The 15,850-nt window shown below is 47.8% G+C and overlaps 1 protein-coding gene across 1 annotated transcript in view; it reads left to right on the top strand.

The window, feature by feature from the left end:
• Nucleotides 1–15,850, top strand: part of LOC139265786 (ephrin type-B receptor 1) — a 605,412-nt gene that overhangs the window by 523,848 nt on the left and 65,714 nt on the right. Inside the window, exons 10-11 of the mRNA XM_070883211.1 lie at nt 7,444–7,566; nt 7,768–8,015. Coding sequence (XP_070739312.1) covers nt 7,444–7,566; nt 7,768–8,015 — 371 coding nt within the window. The remainder of the gene's footprint in view (nt 1–7,443; nt 7,567–7,767; nt 8,016–15,850) is intronic.

The raw sequence follows: 15,850 nt of genomic DNA, 5'->3' as shown, positions 1-15,850 counted from the left end.
GGGAAGTGGAGCTGAGTCCATGATCAGATCAGCCATGATCGTATTGAATGGTGAAGTAGGCTCGAGGGACCAGGTGGCCTACACCTGCTCCTATTTCTTATGTTCCTTCTTTACCACCGGATGTCCCAAAGTGCTTTGCAGCCAATAAAGTAAATTTTTTTTGATGTGTAGTCACTGTTGTAATGTAGGATCCAGTCGTCCTGGTTAACCCTTGCCACTGGATAAAGACCTAGCTCTGTCAAGCCCACGTGGTGGCTGAGGTGCAACGGTCACCACATGTTAAAACAATCCATGCACAGGCATCTTCCACCTCTTCAATTGGACTGGAACATCGGATCCTTCATCGAAACATCTGTGAACTAAGCAAGTCATCCTCATTCAAGGGACCCCCTATGATGATGAAGATGTAGGATTGGCCTTGAAGATGTATGGCATGGCCTGCGAAAGGCCCGGCAATACTTGGGTACTGGGTCCCAACATCCACTGGTAGTTTCCAGGGGTCAATTCTGGGCCGTCCCAAACTTGGTCCCCCATATCAGGGCTGGTGGGGCAGGGGTTTGCAGGGACTCCCTACATTGCGCTTTTCAATATTTCCCCTCAAAAACTTTGATTCTGTCTTCACGAAGGAAGACACAAATAACCTTTCGAATGTACTAGGAGATAGTGGGTCTAGTGAGAAGGAGGAACTGAAGGATATCCTTATTAGGCGGGAAATTGTGTTAGGATAATTGATGAGATTGAAGGCCGATAAATCCCCGGGGCCTGATAGTCTGCATCCCAGAGTACTTAAGGAAGTGGCCCTAGAAATAGTGGATGCATTGGTGATCATTTTCCAACAGTCTATCGAATCTGGATCAATTCCTATGGACTGGAGGGTAGCTCATGTAACATGACTTTTTAAAAAAGGAAGGAGAGAGAAAATGGGTAATTATAGACCGGTTAGCCTGATGGTGGGGAAAATGTTGGAATCAATCATTAAGGATGAAATAGCAGTGCATTTGGAAAGCAGTGACAGGATCAGTCCAAGTCAGCATGGATTTATGAAAGGGAAATCATGGTTGACGAATCTTCTGGAATTTTTTGAGGATGTAACTAGCAGAGTGGACATGGGAGAACCAGTGGATGTGGTGTATTTGGACTTTCAAAAGGCTTTTGACGAGGTCCCGCACAAGAGATTGGTGTGCAAAATCAAAGCACATGGTATTGGGGGTAATGTACTGATGTAGATAGAGAACTGGTTGGCAGACAGGAAGCAGAGAGTCGGGATAAACGGGTCCTTTTCAGAATGACAGACAGTGACTAGTGGAGTGCCACAGGGCTCAGTGCTGGGACCCCAGCTCTTTACAATTTGCATTAACGATTTAGATGAAGGAATTGAGTGTAATATCTCCAAGTTTGCAGATGACACTAAACTGGGTGGCGGTGTGAGCTGTGAGGAGGAAGCTAAGAGGCTGCAGGATGATTTGGACAGGTTAGCTGAATGGGCAAATGCATGGCAGATGCAGTATAATGTGGATAAATGTGAGGTTATCCATTTTGGGGGCAAAAACATGAAGGCAGAATATTATCTGAATGGCGGCAGATTAGGAAAAGGAGGTGCAACGAGACCTGGGTGTCATGGATCATCAGTCATTGAAAGTTGGCATGCAGGTACAGCAGGTGGTGAAGAAGGCAAAGGGTATGTTTGCCTTCATAGCTAGGGGATTTGAGTATAGGAGCAGGGAGGTCTTACTGTAGTCATACAGGGCCTTGGTGAGGCCTCACCTGGAATATTGTGTTCAGTTTTGGTCTCCTAATCTGAGGAAGGACGTTCTTGCTATTGAGGGAGTGCAGTGAAGGTTCACCAGACTAATTCCAGGGATGGCTGGACTGACATATGAGGAGAGACTGGATCAACTGGGCCTTTATTCACTGGAGTTTAGAAGGATGAGAGGGGATCTCATAGAAACGTATAAGATTCTGATGGGACTGGGCAGGTTAGATGCAGGAAGAATATTCCCGATGTTGGGGAAGTCCAGAACCATAGAAGACTAGGGGTAGGCCATTTAGGACTGAGATGAGGAGAAACTTCTTCACTCAGAGAGTTGTTAACCTGTGGAATTCCCTGCCGCAGAGAGTTGTTGATGCCAGTTCATTGGATATATTCAAGAGGGAGTTAGATATGGCCCTTACGGCTAAAGAGATCAAGGGGTATGGAGAGAAAGCAGAAAATGGGTACTGAGGGAATGATCAGCCATTATCTTATTGAATGGTGGTGCAGGCTCGAAGGGCCGAATGGCCTACTCTTGCACCTATTTTCTATGTTTCTATGTCTATGTTTCACCTTCCCTCCTCTCAGTGGGACCCAGCATAAGTTTGTGGACTAGAATGCCCAGTGAATTGAGGCATTACCAGCTACTTGAAGGGTACCTGTCAGCCCCACTTGGGGAGCTGAGTCCAGGCCAGAGAGGCAGACTTGGATCCTCAAAGTAAAATATACAATTATTTATTCATTTAAAGTTTTTATTATCGTTTCAAAGTGAAGCAGGAGAAACTGTTTCCAGTGGCAGACGGGTTGGTAATCTGAGGATACAGATTTAAATCAATCGGCAAAAGAGCCAGTGGGGAAATGAGGAAAAATATTGTGACTCAGTGAGTTGTTGTGATCGGGAAAGCACTGCCTGAAAGGATGGTGGGAGCAGATTCAACAATAACTTTCTAAAATAAATTGGAGATGTATTTGAAAGGAGAAATTAGCAGGGCTGTGGGGAAAGAGCAGGGGAGTGGGACTAGTCAGATCACTCTTTCAGAGAGCCTGCACAGGCACGGTGGTCCAAATGGCCTCCTTCTCTGCTGTATCATTCTCTGATTCTCGGTCCCTCTGGCAGAGTTGGCACTGCAGGCCACCACCAGATACTACCCAGGGGTAACACAGGGACAGGAGGAGGCCATTCAGCTCCTCGATCTTATTCCAAAATTCATTTAGATCATGGCGGATCTATATAACTCCATTTACTTACCTTTGATCCATATCATAAGAACATAAGAAATAGGAGCAGGAGAAGGCCATAAGGCCCGTGGAGCCTGCTCCGCCATTCAATAAGATCATGGCTGATCTGATCATGGACTCAGCTCCACTTCCCCGCCCGCTCCCCATAACCTCTTATCCCCTTATCGTTTAAGAAACTGTCTATTTCCGTCTTAAATTTATTCAATGTCCCAGCTTCCACAGATTTACAACCCTCTGAGGCAGCGAATTCCACAGATTTACAATCCTATGAGAGAAAAAATTCCCTTGATACCCTTAACCAACAAAAATCTATCGATCTCAGACTTAAAAATGTCAATTGACCCAGCTTTTTCGGGGAGAGAGTTCCAGATTTCTACTGCCTTTTATGTGAAGAAGTGTTTCCTGATTGTACTCCTGAATGTTAACTGCTTGCAGCGCATCCAGAAACCATTTTGGGGCCATTTTGTTTCGGCCCCCTGCTTCCTGGGTACTGTCTCACACTGACTGTACACTCGATGGGTCCAGTCTACACCTGGGTACTGTCTCACACTGACTGTACACTCGATGGGTCCAGTCTACACCTGGGTACTGTCTCACACTGACTGTACACTCGATGGGTCCAGACTTAGCCTGGGTACTGTGTCAACCTGACTGTACACTCGATGGGTACTGTCTCACACTGACTGTACACTCAATGGGTACTGTGTCACACTGACTGTACACTCGATGGGTACTGTCTCACACTGACTGTACACTCGATGGGTCCAGTCTACCCCTGGGTACAGTGTTACACTAACCGTACGCTCGATGGGTATTGTCTCACCCTGACTGTACACTCAATGGGTACTGTCCCATATTGACTGTACACCCGATGGGTCCAGTCTAACCCTGGGCACTGTCTCACACTGACTGTACACTCGATGGGCACTGTCTCACACTGACTGTACACTCAATGGGTACTGTCTCACACTGACTGTACACTCGATGCATCCAGTCTACACCTGGGTACAGTGTCACACTGTGTGCACTCGATGGGTACAGACTACACCTGGGTACTGTCTCACACTGACTGTACACTCGATGGGTACTGTCTCAACCTGACTGTACACTCGATGGGTACAGACTACACCTGGGTACTGTCTCACACTGACTGTACACTCGATGGGTTCAGTCTCACACTGACTGTACACTTGATGGGTCCAGTCTACACCTGGGTACAGTGTCACACTGACTGTACACTCGATGGGTACTGTCTCACACTGACTGTACACTCGATGGGCACTGTCTCACACTGACTGTACACTCGATGGGTTCAGTCTACACCTGGGTACTGTCTCACACTGACTGTACACTCAATGGGTCCAGTCTACCCCCAGGTGCTGTCTCACACTGACGGTACACTCGATGGGCACTGTTTCACATTGACTGTACACTCGATGGGTCCAGACTACCCATGGGCATCATCTCACACTGACTGTACACCCGATGGGTACTGTCTCACACTGACTGTACACTCGATGGGTTCAGTCTCACACTGACTGAACACTCGATGGGTCCAGTCTACCCCTGGGTACTGTGTCACACTGACTGTACACTCGATGGGTACTGTCTCACACTGACTGTACACTCGATGGGCACTGTCTCACACTGACTGTACACTCGATGGGTTCAGTCTACACCTGGGTACTGTCTCACACTGACTGTACACTCGATGGGACCAGACTACTCCTGGGTACTGTGTCACACTGACTGTACACTCGATGGGTACTGTCTCACACTAACTGTACACTCGATGGGCACTGTCTCACACTGACTGTACACTTGATGGGTTCAGTCTACACCTGGGTACTGTCTCACACTGACTGTACACTCGATGGGTTCAGTCTACACCTGGGTACTGTCTCACACTGACTGTACGCTCGATGGGACCAGTCTACTCCTGGGTACTGTGTCACACTGACTGTACACTCGATGGGTCCAGTCTACCCCTGGGTACTGTCTCACACTGACTGTACGCTCGATGGGTCCAGTCTACCCCTGGGTACAGTGTCACACTGACTGTATGCTCGATGGGTACAGACTACACCTGGGTACTATCTCACACTGACTGTACACTCGAGGGGTTCAGTCTCACACTGACTGTACGCTCGATGGGTTCAGTCTACACCTGGTTGCTGTCTCACACTGACTGTACACTCGATGGGTCCAGTCTACCCCTGGGTACTGTCTCACATTTACTGTATGCTCGATGGGTACTGTCTCACACTGACTGTACACTCGATGGTTACAGACTACATCTGGGTACTGTCTCACACTGACTGTACACTCGATGGGTACTGTCTCACACTGACTGTACACTCGATGGGTACAGACGACACCTGGTTACTGTGTCACCCTGACTGTACACTCGATGGGTACTGTCTCACACTGACTGTACACTCAATGGGTCCAGTCTACCCCCGGGTGCTGTCTCACACTGACGGTACACTCGACGGGCACTGTCTCACATTGACTGTACACTCGATGGGTCCAGACTACCCATGGGCATCATCTCACACTGACTGTACACTCGATGGGTACTGTCTCACACTGACTGTACACTCGATGGGTACTGTCTCACACTGACTGTACACTCGATGGGTCCAGTCTACCCCTGGGTACTGTGTCACACTGACTGTACACTCGATGGGTACTGTCTCACACTGACTGTACACTCGATGGGCACTGTCTCACACTGACTGTACACTCGATGGGTTCGGTCTACACCTGGGTACTGTCTCACACTGACTGTACACTCGATGGGTCCAGTCTACCCCTGGGTACTGTGTCACACTGACTGTACACTCGATGGGTCCAGTCTACCCCTGGGTACTGTCTCACACTGACTGTACACTCAATGGGTCCAGTCTACCTCTGGGTATTGTCTCACACTGACTGTACGCTCGATGGGTCCAGTCTACCCCTGGGTACAGTGTCACACTGACTGTACACTCGATGGGTTCAGTCTACCCCTGGGTACTGTCTCACACTGACTGTACGCTCGATGGGTTCAGTCTACCCCTGGGTACAGTGTCACACTGACTGTACACTCGATGGGTTCAGTCTATCCCTGGGTACTGTCTCACACTGACTACGCTCGATGGGTCCAGTCTACCCCTGGGTACAGTGTCACACTGACTGTACACTCGATGGGTTCAGTCTACCCCTGGGCATTGTCTCACACTGACTGTATGCCCGATGGGTCCAGACTACCCCTGGGTATTTCAGCCAAGTGCCAATTCTTGTTGTGAGGAGTCACAACTCACCCAAGTGCTGCCCTCACCCAACACCCACACCAAGTCACTTTGGCTTTGTCTGATGGCCTAAAGTCTGCAACATTGATTCAGCCGTCTTTTGTACCTCCCTCCCCATTCCTATTTCTATTTTATTGAAGTTAATGAATGACGTTGATGGATAAAAAAGCTGGATGGTGGCACAACACCGAGTCTGCATCTTCCTAAAGTTGGTGCAAAGATCACTTTGCGGTAACTAGATAAATATTGAATGCCAATTCTGGGCTTTTCCACTGCTGACTCGTTCCTGAAATCTGCAGCCGCAAACTTGAAGCCATTACATAAAAGCTGGCGTACTGGCTGTCACAAAGACTAATTTGCACGACTATGTACTGCGATAAGGTAGGAAATAGTGCACGGAGTGCTTGTACTGACATCCCTTGGGTCCAGGGTTTCAGCACCAGCCCTGCTTATCATTCAGTTCACATGCCAGCCTGAAGAGTGACTTCCATAAATGGAGCAACCCAAGCAAGGGGTATAACGGCTACAATTAATATTTCAAGAGCTGTCCAAACATTGAGCACAAATATTTAAACAGAACAATTAAGATTCACTCCAGATTCTTGACCTATCAGCCACTGGGTTCCTAATGATTTTGTGATGAGGTGAGAATATGTGCCTAGACCAGAATATATGCAGATGGACCTAGTGGAAGGGGAGAGACAGAGAGAGAAAAGAGAAACGGAAAACTTAATAGAGCCACAAAATTCTCATCTGAAATTCTGATCACATAACCAGGTCCGCTGCTTATCCCCTTTGTTGTAATGAAGTATTTCAAGTTGCTGAATTGTTCAATACCTTCAGCAACTTTTGCCTGTTGCCAATGGAGAGTTGCTGTGAGAATAAATTTATGCATTTGAAGGCAGAAGGAATCTCATAAATCACGAGGTTCCCCAATTCAGGGGAGCTATAAATGGTCTTTTTACGCCATTTCTTTGCCGCTGTCTAGCGGAACAGAAAAATCGAAGTGTCATTTTTCTTCCCCCAGCAGATGAGAGTTTTGGTATTCATTACAAGCAGTTCGGAGGGAAGCAAGACTCTTGCAGCCTAACTATTCCTTTCTCTATGGAAATGCCGTGGCAGCAGCTGATTTGACTGATACTTGCTGTCTGCTCCCTCTAGGTTCTCCGGGGATGAAGATCTACATTGATCCATTCACTTATGAGGACCCAAATGAGGCTGTCCGGGAGTTTGCCAAGGAGATTGATGTCTCTTGTGTGAAAATCGAGGACGTAATTGGAGCAGGTACATCTTGTTGAGTTTGAGATGCTGTGCACATTGATTGACTTTTCTTATTGACTGTAGAATATATTCCGACTGCTTATGGCTGTTGCTGTGATTGAAGCTTTTTTTTTGTTTTTCTCAATCAGTTTTCTAATTTCGCTACTTTTTTTTCATTTCCCTCTCTCTTGCTCCTTCTCCTCCCACATCACCCTCTCCCACCAGGAGAGTTTGGGGAAGTGTACAAGGGGCGTCTCAAGCTGCCTGCAAAACGGGAAATCTATGCAGCGATTAAGACCCTGAAGGCGGGCTACATTGAAAAGCAACGGCGGGATTTTCTGAGTGAGGCCAGTATCATGGGTCAGTTTGACCATCCCAATATCATCCGTCTGGAAGGAGTGGTGACCAAGAGTCGTCCGGTGATGATCATTACAGAGTTTATGGAGAATGGAGCATTGGATTCATTCCTGAGGGTAAATATCTCGCCAACCTTCCTTGCACCCCCTCTAAGGCAAGAGACCAAAAATGTGCACAGTAGTCCAGGTGTGGTCTCACCAAGGCCCTGTACAATTGGAGCGAGACCTCCTTACTCTTATATTCCAACTCGCACAACAAAAACCAACATTTCATTTGTCTTCCTAATTGCTCGCAGTACCTGCATGCTAATTTTCTGCGAATCTTGTACAAGAGCACCCAACTCCCTCTAACTCCCAACATTTAAGAGTTTCTCAATATTTAAAAAAATATTCTGCTTTCCATTCTTCCCACCAAAGTTGAAAATTTCACACTTTCTCCAAAATACGCCACCTTCTTGCAAAATTACTTAACCTGTCAATGTCCCTTTGCGTCCTCCTCACAGCTTACTTTCCCACCGAGCTTTGCATCATCAGCAAACAAATATATTACACTCGATCTCCTCATTTATGTCATAGCTGTTAACACTCTTATCTGTTACACCACACCCTCAGTGTAAGGCTCTCAGTTATAATACTCTATCTGTGATGCCCCACCCCCAGTATAAGGTGCTCACTCTCAGTCTTTGACTTAGGGAGGTTTATATTGGACAGGGGGGTGAGGTTGTATTGGACTGAGGGGGTTGTATTGGATTGTGGGGGATTTGTATTGGACTGTGGGGGGGGATGTATTGGACTGGGGGCGGGGAAGGATGCATTGGACTTGGGGAGGAGGGTGTATTGGACTGGGGGGGGAGGGTGTATTGGACTGGGGGAGGGGAGGAGGGTGTATTGGACTGGGGGGGAGGGTGTATTGGACTGAGGGAGGGGAGGAGGGTGTATTGGACTTGGAGGGGAGGCTGTATTGGACTGGGGGGGAGGGTGTATTGGACTTGGGGAGGGGAGGAGGCTGTATTGGACTGGGGGTGGAGGGTGTATTGGACTGGGGGTGGAGGGTATATTGGACTGGGGGTGGAGGGTGTATTGGACTGGGGGGAGGGTGTATTGGATTGGGGGGGGGGAGGGTGTACTGGACTGGGGGGGAGAGGGTGTATTGGACTGGGGGTGGAGGGTGTATTGGACTGGGGGTGGAGGGTGTATTGGACTGGGGGTGGAGGGTGTATTGGACTGGGGGGGGAGGGTGTATTGGACTGGGGGGGGGAGGGTGTATTGGACTGGGGGGGGAGAGGGTGTATTGGATTGGGGGAGGGGAGAAGGTGTATTGGACTTGGTGGGGGAGGGTGTATTGGACTTGGGGAGGAGGGTGTATTGGACTGCGGGGAGGGAGGGTGTATTGGACTGGGGGAGGGGAGAGGGTGTATTGGACTGGGGGAGGACGGTGTATTGGATTTGCGGGGGGTTTGGTTTGTATTTAATGGGACAGAACAATATTCGTTGTCCATCCACACTTCCTTGAGGATAATGAGAACATTAGTGAAGTGGTAATGTTACCGGTCTAGTAATCCAGAGGCAGCTGGGGAATTTAAATTCAATGAATTAAATAAATCTGGAATATAAAAGCTAGTATCAGTAATGGTGACCATAAAACTACCGGATTGTCGTAAAAACACAACTGGTTCACTAATGTCCTTTAGGGAAGGAAATCTGCCGCCCTTACCCGACCTGGCCTACATGTGACTCCAGACCCACAGCAATGTGGTTGACTCTTAACTGCTCTCTGAAATGGCCTAGCAAGTCACTCAGCTGTACCTTCACCACACGGACTGCAGTGGTTCAAGAAGGCGGTTCACCACCACCTTCTCAAGGGCAATTAGGGATGGGCAATAAATGCCGGCCTTGCCAGCAACGCCCACATCCCACGAGCAAATAAAAACTGTATGTTAAGAATAGACCACGATCCTCTGATGATTTTCACATAAGAGAGCAGGGAGTTTTCCGAATGTCCACCACGATAAGTGGCGACAGCTGCTTGTGAAGCCGTGTGGAGCGCTAAATGGCCGGCGGCTCCGGCATAACCAGCAACAGATGGCAGTAATGCTCAAGCATTGTTACTGGGGTCACCGTGATCTGTGCACACAAGCTATTGGCAGCATTGTGACCCCATTCTCGACTGAGCATCAGCAAAGAACAACCAGTAAAATAATTCACTCCTTTTAACTTGTGGTCAATAGATGGCTGCGCACCTTTATTAGATCTGTCCATATTTTAGTACAACGACCTTGGCTAGGGGTCAGTGTGTAGCATTGGCTTAAAAGGCTGGCTTAAATGAAGTAAATCAAATTGAAATAAAAGGTTTATTTCCCAGTGCAAGGCAAAGTGAGGTACAATGCTGATTGCTATAGTAATGTAGCACGAAGAACTGTATACCACTCTGCTAACCATGCCGTCATTGTGCACAGGATCCGTGGGGTGGAAATTCAGTTGGAGGCTAATTAGCGCTCTAATGGCGACGGGGTGGTAAATTTTGCACCGGGAAATGGTTTGCATCTGCAGCCACAAAATTCACCAGCTGGGCCCTGAGTGTGGGGCGGAGCACTAAGCGAGGCGTTCCCTCTCTCAGGGCGCTAGGCGGGCTGAGCTACTGAAAATCCTGAGGTAAACAGCCGGCCTCAGAGTACCCTGAGAGAGGCCTCCTGTGGAAAAAAAAACACAAAAACATCCCCAATACCTTGCTCACCCCACATAAAGATTAATGGCAAAAAAAAATAAAACAATCACACTTACCTCATTCAGTCATTCCATTTCTCCCCGCCGCCGGAACAGCTCGGACCGCCCGCTGTCCCAGGTGGGCCCACTAGGGGGTGCAACTGGGAGCTTACAGGGTCAGCGCCAAACAAAACTCATCGTGCAGTCTGAACTCGGGGGCATTGCCCACCGGCATGACTTCCCCGGGCGGTACTGGCCAGCGCCGCTAGAACCGCCACACTGAATGTGCCGAGCGGCACGAATGCCGGCGCTCACAGCTCCGAACCCCTTTAGTGCCCCCCCCCACATTCCCACCCTTTCCAGGGGTGCTAAACGAACAAATTTCTACCCCTATGTGTATAAATTTCACGTCGCTGCTGGGATTCTTCTCCACAATCACGGGGGAGAATGAAGGAAATTGTGTGAGGCAATTACTGCTCCCTCCCCTCCCTCTCTCCGTCCCCTCCAGGACCTCCACTGCCCTTTGCCTTACCCACCATCCACACGCAATGGCAGACTTGCTTCTTCTCAGCACGCATTGCTGCTGCTTCCAGAGACAAAGTATGCACAGCCCTCAACATCTGCAGGTCTGCCCATGGAGGGCGAGAGCCAGCGAGGGGTCGCCGTGCAGCCCCTGACCCTCAGCTCAGCATTTACTATAGCTCTTTCTGCTCACTGACAAATCGTAGTCAGCACAGATTTTGATTTAATAATAAAATTATTTTCTATTAGGGAGCAGGTGTGGAATTTAATCAGTGACCCAGTGACCAATCGTATAGCAGTGTGAGAATTGGGTGAGTGACCAATCCTACAGCAGTGTGAGGATCGGGTCAGTGACCAATCCTACAGCAGTGTGAGGATCGGGTCAGTGACCAATCCTACAGCAGTGTGAGGATCGGGTCAGTGACCAATCCTACAGCAGTGTGAGGATCGGGTCAGTGACCAATCCTACAGTATTGTGAGGACTGGCTCCGCTCCATGGTACACACCTATGCAGCCCACGTAGTCACAATCTCGAGCAACGTGATGTAAAAAAATGTTCAAAAATCTACTGAAAGAACGAATGGTTTTAGATAAAGTTTCACTTGCGAGAGAGTTGTAGTTAAAATCAGCTCAATAAAATCGACTTAAAATACAATTTGGGAATAAATAATAATGGTTTACTGCCGACACGCGATACCCCATCAAAGCTTCAGTGATTTTAATTATGGCAGGGACTTCTCCAAATGTGACTTTTATTTTACAATTGGGAAGCACTCAGTAACTCACGCTCACTACGCTAACAAGCAATTTCAAATTCAAGTGGTGTTTTCTGACAGCTGGATGCTAGTGTTTAAGTCGAAGGTTTTGCATACTGCTAAAGGGAGGGTGAGAATGGATTTCTCACAGGCTCTGTTGGTAAAATCACCGTCCTGTGGAACCCTGATCGGCACAGACCAAGAACATCCCAGACATATTCCCAGCCTGCATCAGGACAACAGTTGGTGGTGCCACCATCAGCTCCATGGCCCAAGGCTTGTGTGTAGGACACTCAATCTCTGCTGATTGCCCTCCTGTCAGCAATTTCAAATGTCCTGTGCGTGGATGGTTATGTTTTCGTGTTTCTTGTACTATTTTTACTCAAGAAATCTTTAGCTTCTGTCTTTCTGACTCATGCCATAGACGAGGCCTAGCCCCTTGAGCGTGTTTTCACTTGCTGTGTTAGTGAGGTACAGTTCATCGTGTGCCTAGGGTAACAAATAAAGAAGAAAGAGAGACCTTCAGCTAATGGTACCATCACAAGCTTCCATGGCATCATCCTTGTCTTCAAAAATGGTTTAAGGGCACTATCCCAGTCTGTTCCATCGTATTCTCTTTACAGCTTCCAATCAGGCAATCTCTCTTTGAAGATTCTAGATCAACTCAGAAGGTGCTGAACCTCTGGAATCCTCTACCTCAAAGGATGCTCAATCATTGCGTATATTCAAGGCTGAGATCGATAGATTTTTGAACTCGAGAGGAATAAAGGGATATGGGGATTGGGTGGAAACGTGGAGTTGAGGTCAAAGATCAGCCATGATCTTATTGAATGGTGGAGCACGCTCAAGGAGCCATTGGGCCTACGCTTGCTCCTAATTCTTATGTTCTTATCACATGCATTGGTTTGAAGACTGCCGCCTCATAATTCCAAAATAGTTGCGGAGTTATTGAATTTAAATAACTGTTACATTCGCAAAGCTGTCAACCATACATGCACACACTCACACACCACACACACTCACACACACACACACACATACCATACACACGGACACATACCACAAACACTCATACACATCACGCTCACACACACACACACACACTCGCACTCACTCACTCACACTCACACAAACATTCACATACATCACGCTCACACACACACACACACTCGCACTTACTCACGCTCACACACTCACACAAACACTCACACACATCACGCTCACACATACACACTCACACACCACACAAACACAGACCACACACATGCACACATACCACACACACACACACACCTACTCACACACATCACTCACACTCACACACACCATACACACACACACACTCACACATATAGAAATATAGAAATTTACAGTGCAGAAGGAGGCCATTTCGGCCCATCGTGTCCGCGCCGGCTGACAAAGAGCTACATGGCCCTCGGTCAGCAGCCCTGAAGATTACATATATATCTTTGAACAATGACAGAAAGGCAAAGAGCACCCAGCCCAACCAGTCCGCCTCACACAATTGTGACACCCCTTATACTGAAAACATCTACACTCCACCCCATCCGGAGCCATGTGATCTCCTGGGAAAGGCAAAAACCATATAAAAGTCCAGGCCAATTTAGGGAGAAAAAATCTGGTAAAATTCCTCTCCGACCCATCCAGGTGATCGACACTAGTCCAGGAGATCACCCTGGCCATATTCTATTCCCTGCAGTACTTACCATTATATCTGCATTGGCCAACAACAGGTTATCCAGTCTAATCCCAATTACCAGCTCTAGGTCTGTAATCCTGCAGGTTACTGCACTTTAAGTGCCCATCCAATCATCTCTTAAAAGTAGTGAGGGTTTCTGCATCCACCACTCTTCCAGGCAGCGAGTTCCAGATTCCCCACAACCCTCTGCGTAAAGAAGCCCCCCCCCCCGCCTCAAATCCCCTCTAAACCTTCCACCAACCACCTTAAAACTATGCCCCCTCGTAATAGACCCCTCCACCAATGGAAATAGGCCTTACTATTCAGTATGTCTAGGCCCCTCAGTATTTTGTACACCTCAATGAGGTCTCTCAACCTCCTCTGTTCCAATGAGAACAAACCCAGCCTATCCAATCTGTCCTCATAACTAAGATTCTCCATTCCAGGCAGCATCCTAGTAAATCTCCTCTGCACCCTCTCTAGTGCAGTCATGTCCTTCCTATAATACGGTGACCAGAACTGCACTCAGTACCTCATTGAAACACCTGTGAACTCATCCCTTTTGGGCGTGGAAGCAAGTCATCCTCACTTCGAGGGACTGTCTATGATGATGATGATGCAGTACTCCAGCTATGGCCGAAACAAAGTATTATACAATTTAAGCATCACCTCCCTGCTCTTATATTCTCTGCCTCAGCCATTAAAGCCAAGCATTCCATTTGCCTTCTTAACCACCTTAGCCTGGATGATGTGGAATCGGTATGGGTGGAGCTGCAGAATACCAAAGGGCAGAAAACGCTTGTGGGAGTTGTGTACAGACCACCAAACAGTAGTAGTGAGGTTGGGGACAGCATCAAACAAGAAATAAGGGATGTGTGCAATAAAGGTACAGCAGTTATCATGAGCGACTTTAATCTACATATTGATTGGGCTAACCAAACTGGTAGCAATGCAGTGGAGGAGGATTTCCTGGAGTGTATTAGGGTTGGTTTTCTGGACCAATATGCTGAGGAGCCAACTAGCGAGCTGGCCATCCTAGACTGGGTGATGTGTAATGAGAAGGGACTAATTAGCAATCTTGTTGTGCGAGGCCCCTTGGGGAAGAGTGACCATAATATGGTAGAATTCTTTATTAAGATGGAGAGTGACACAGTTAATTCGGAAACTATTATTAAGGATGAAATAGCAGCGCATTTGGAAAGCAGTGACAGAATCGGTCCAAGTCAGCATGGATTTATGAAAGGGAAATCATGCTTGACAAATCTTCTGGAATTTTTGAGGATGTAACTGGTAGAATGGACAAGGGAGAACCAGTGGATGTGGTGTATTTGGACTTTCAAAAGGCTTTTGACAAGGTCCCACACAAGAGATTAGTGTGCAAAATCAAAGCGCATGGTGTTGGGGGTAATGTACTGACGTGGATAGAGAACTGGTTGGCAGACAGGAAGCAGAGAGTCGGGATAAACGGGTCCTTTTCACAATGGCAGGCAATGACTAGTGGAGTGCCACAGGGCTCAGTGCTGGGACCCCAGCTCTTTACAATATACATTAACAACTTAGATGAAGGAATTGAGTGTAATATCTCCAAGTTTGCAGATGACACGAAACTGGGTGGTGGTGTGAGCTGTGAGCAGGACGCTAAGAGGCTGCAGGGTGACTTGGATAGGTTACGTGAGTGGGCAAATGCATGGCAGATGCAGTATAATGTGGATAAGTGTGAGGTTATCCACTTTGGTGGCAAAAACATGAAGGCAGAATATTATCTGAATGGCGGCAGATTAGGAAAAGGGGAGGTGCAACGAGACCTGGGTGTCATGGTACATCAGTCATTGAAAGTTGGCATGCAGGTACAGCAGGCGGTGAAGAAGGCAAATGGTATGTTGGTCTTCATAGCTAGCGGATTTGAATATAGGAGCAGGGAGGTCTTACTGCAGTTGTACAGAGCCTGAGTGAGGCCTCACCTGGAATATTGTGTTCAGTTTTGGTCTCCTAATCTGAGGAAGGACATTCTTGCTATTGAGGGAGTGCAGCGTAGGTTCACCAGACTGATTCCAGGGATGACTGGACTGTCGTATGAGGAGAGACTGGATCAACTGGGCCTTTATTCACTGGAGTTTAGAATGATGAGAGGGGATCTCATAGAAACGTATAAGATTCTGATGGGACTGGACAGGTTAGATGTGGGAAGAATGTTCTCGAAATTGCGGAAGTCCAGAACCAGGGGACATAGTCTTAGGATAAGGGGTAGGCCATTTAGGACTGAGATGAGGAGA

The sequence above is a fragment of the Pristiophorus japonicus genome, chromosome 6 (genome assembly GCF_044704955.1).
Source record: "Pristiophorus japonicus isolate sPriJap1 chromosome 6, sPriJap1.hap1, whole genome shotgun sequence".
Taxonomy (NCBI): domain Eukaryota; kingdom Metazoa; phylum Chordata; class Chondrichthyes; family Pristiophoridae; genus Pristiophorus; species Pristiophorus japonicus.
This window is presented reverse-complemented; position numbering and strand designations above follow the sequence as displayed.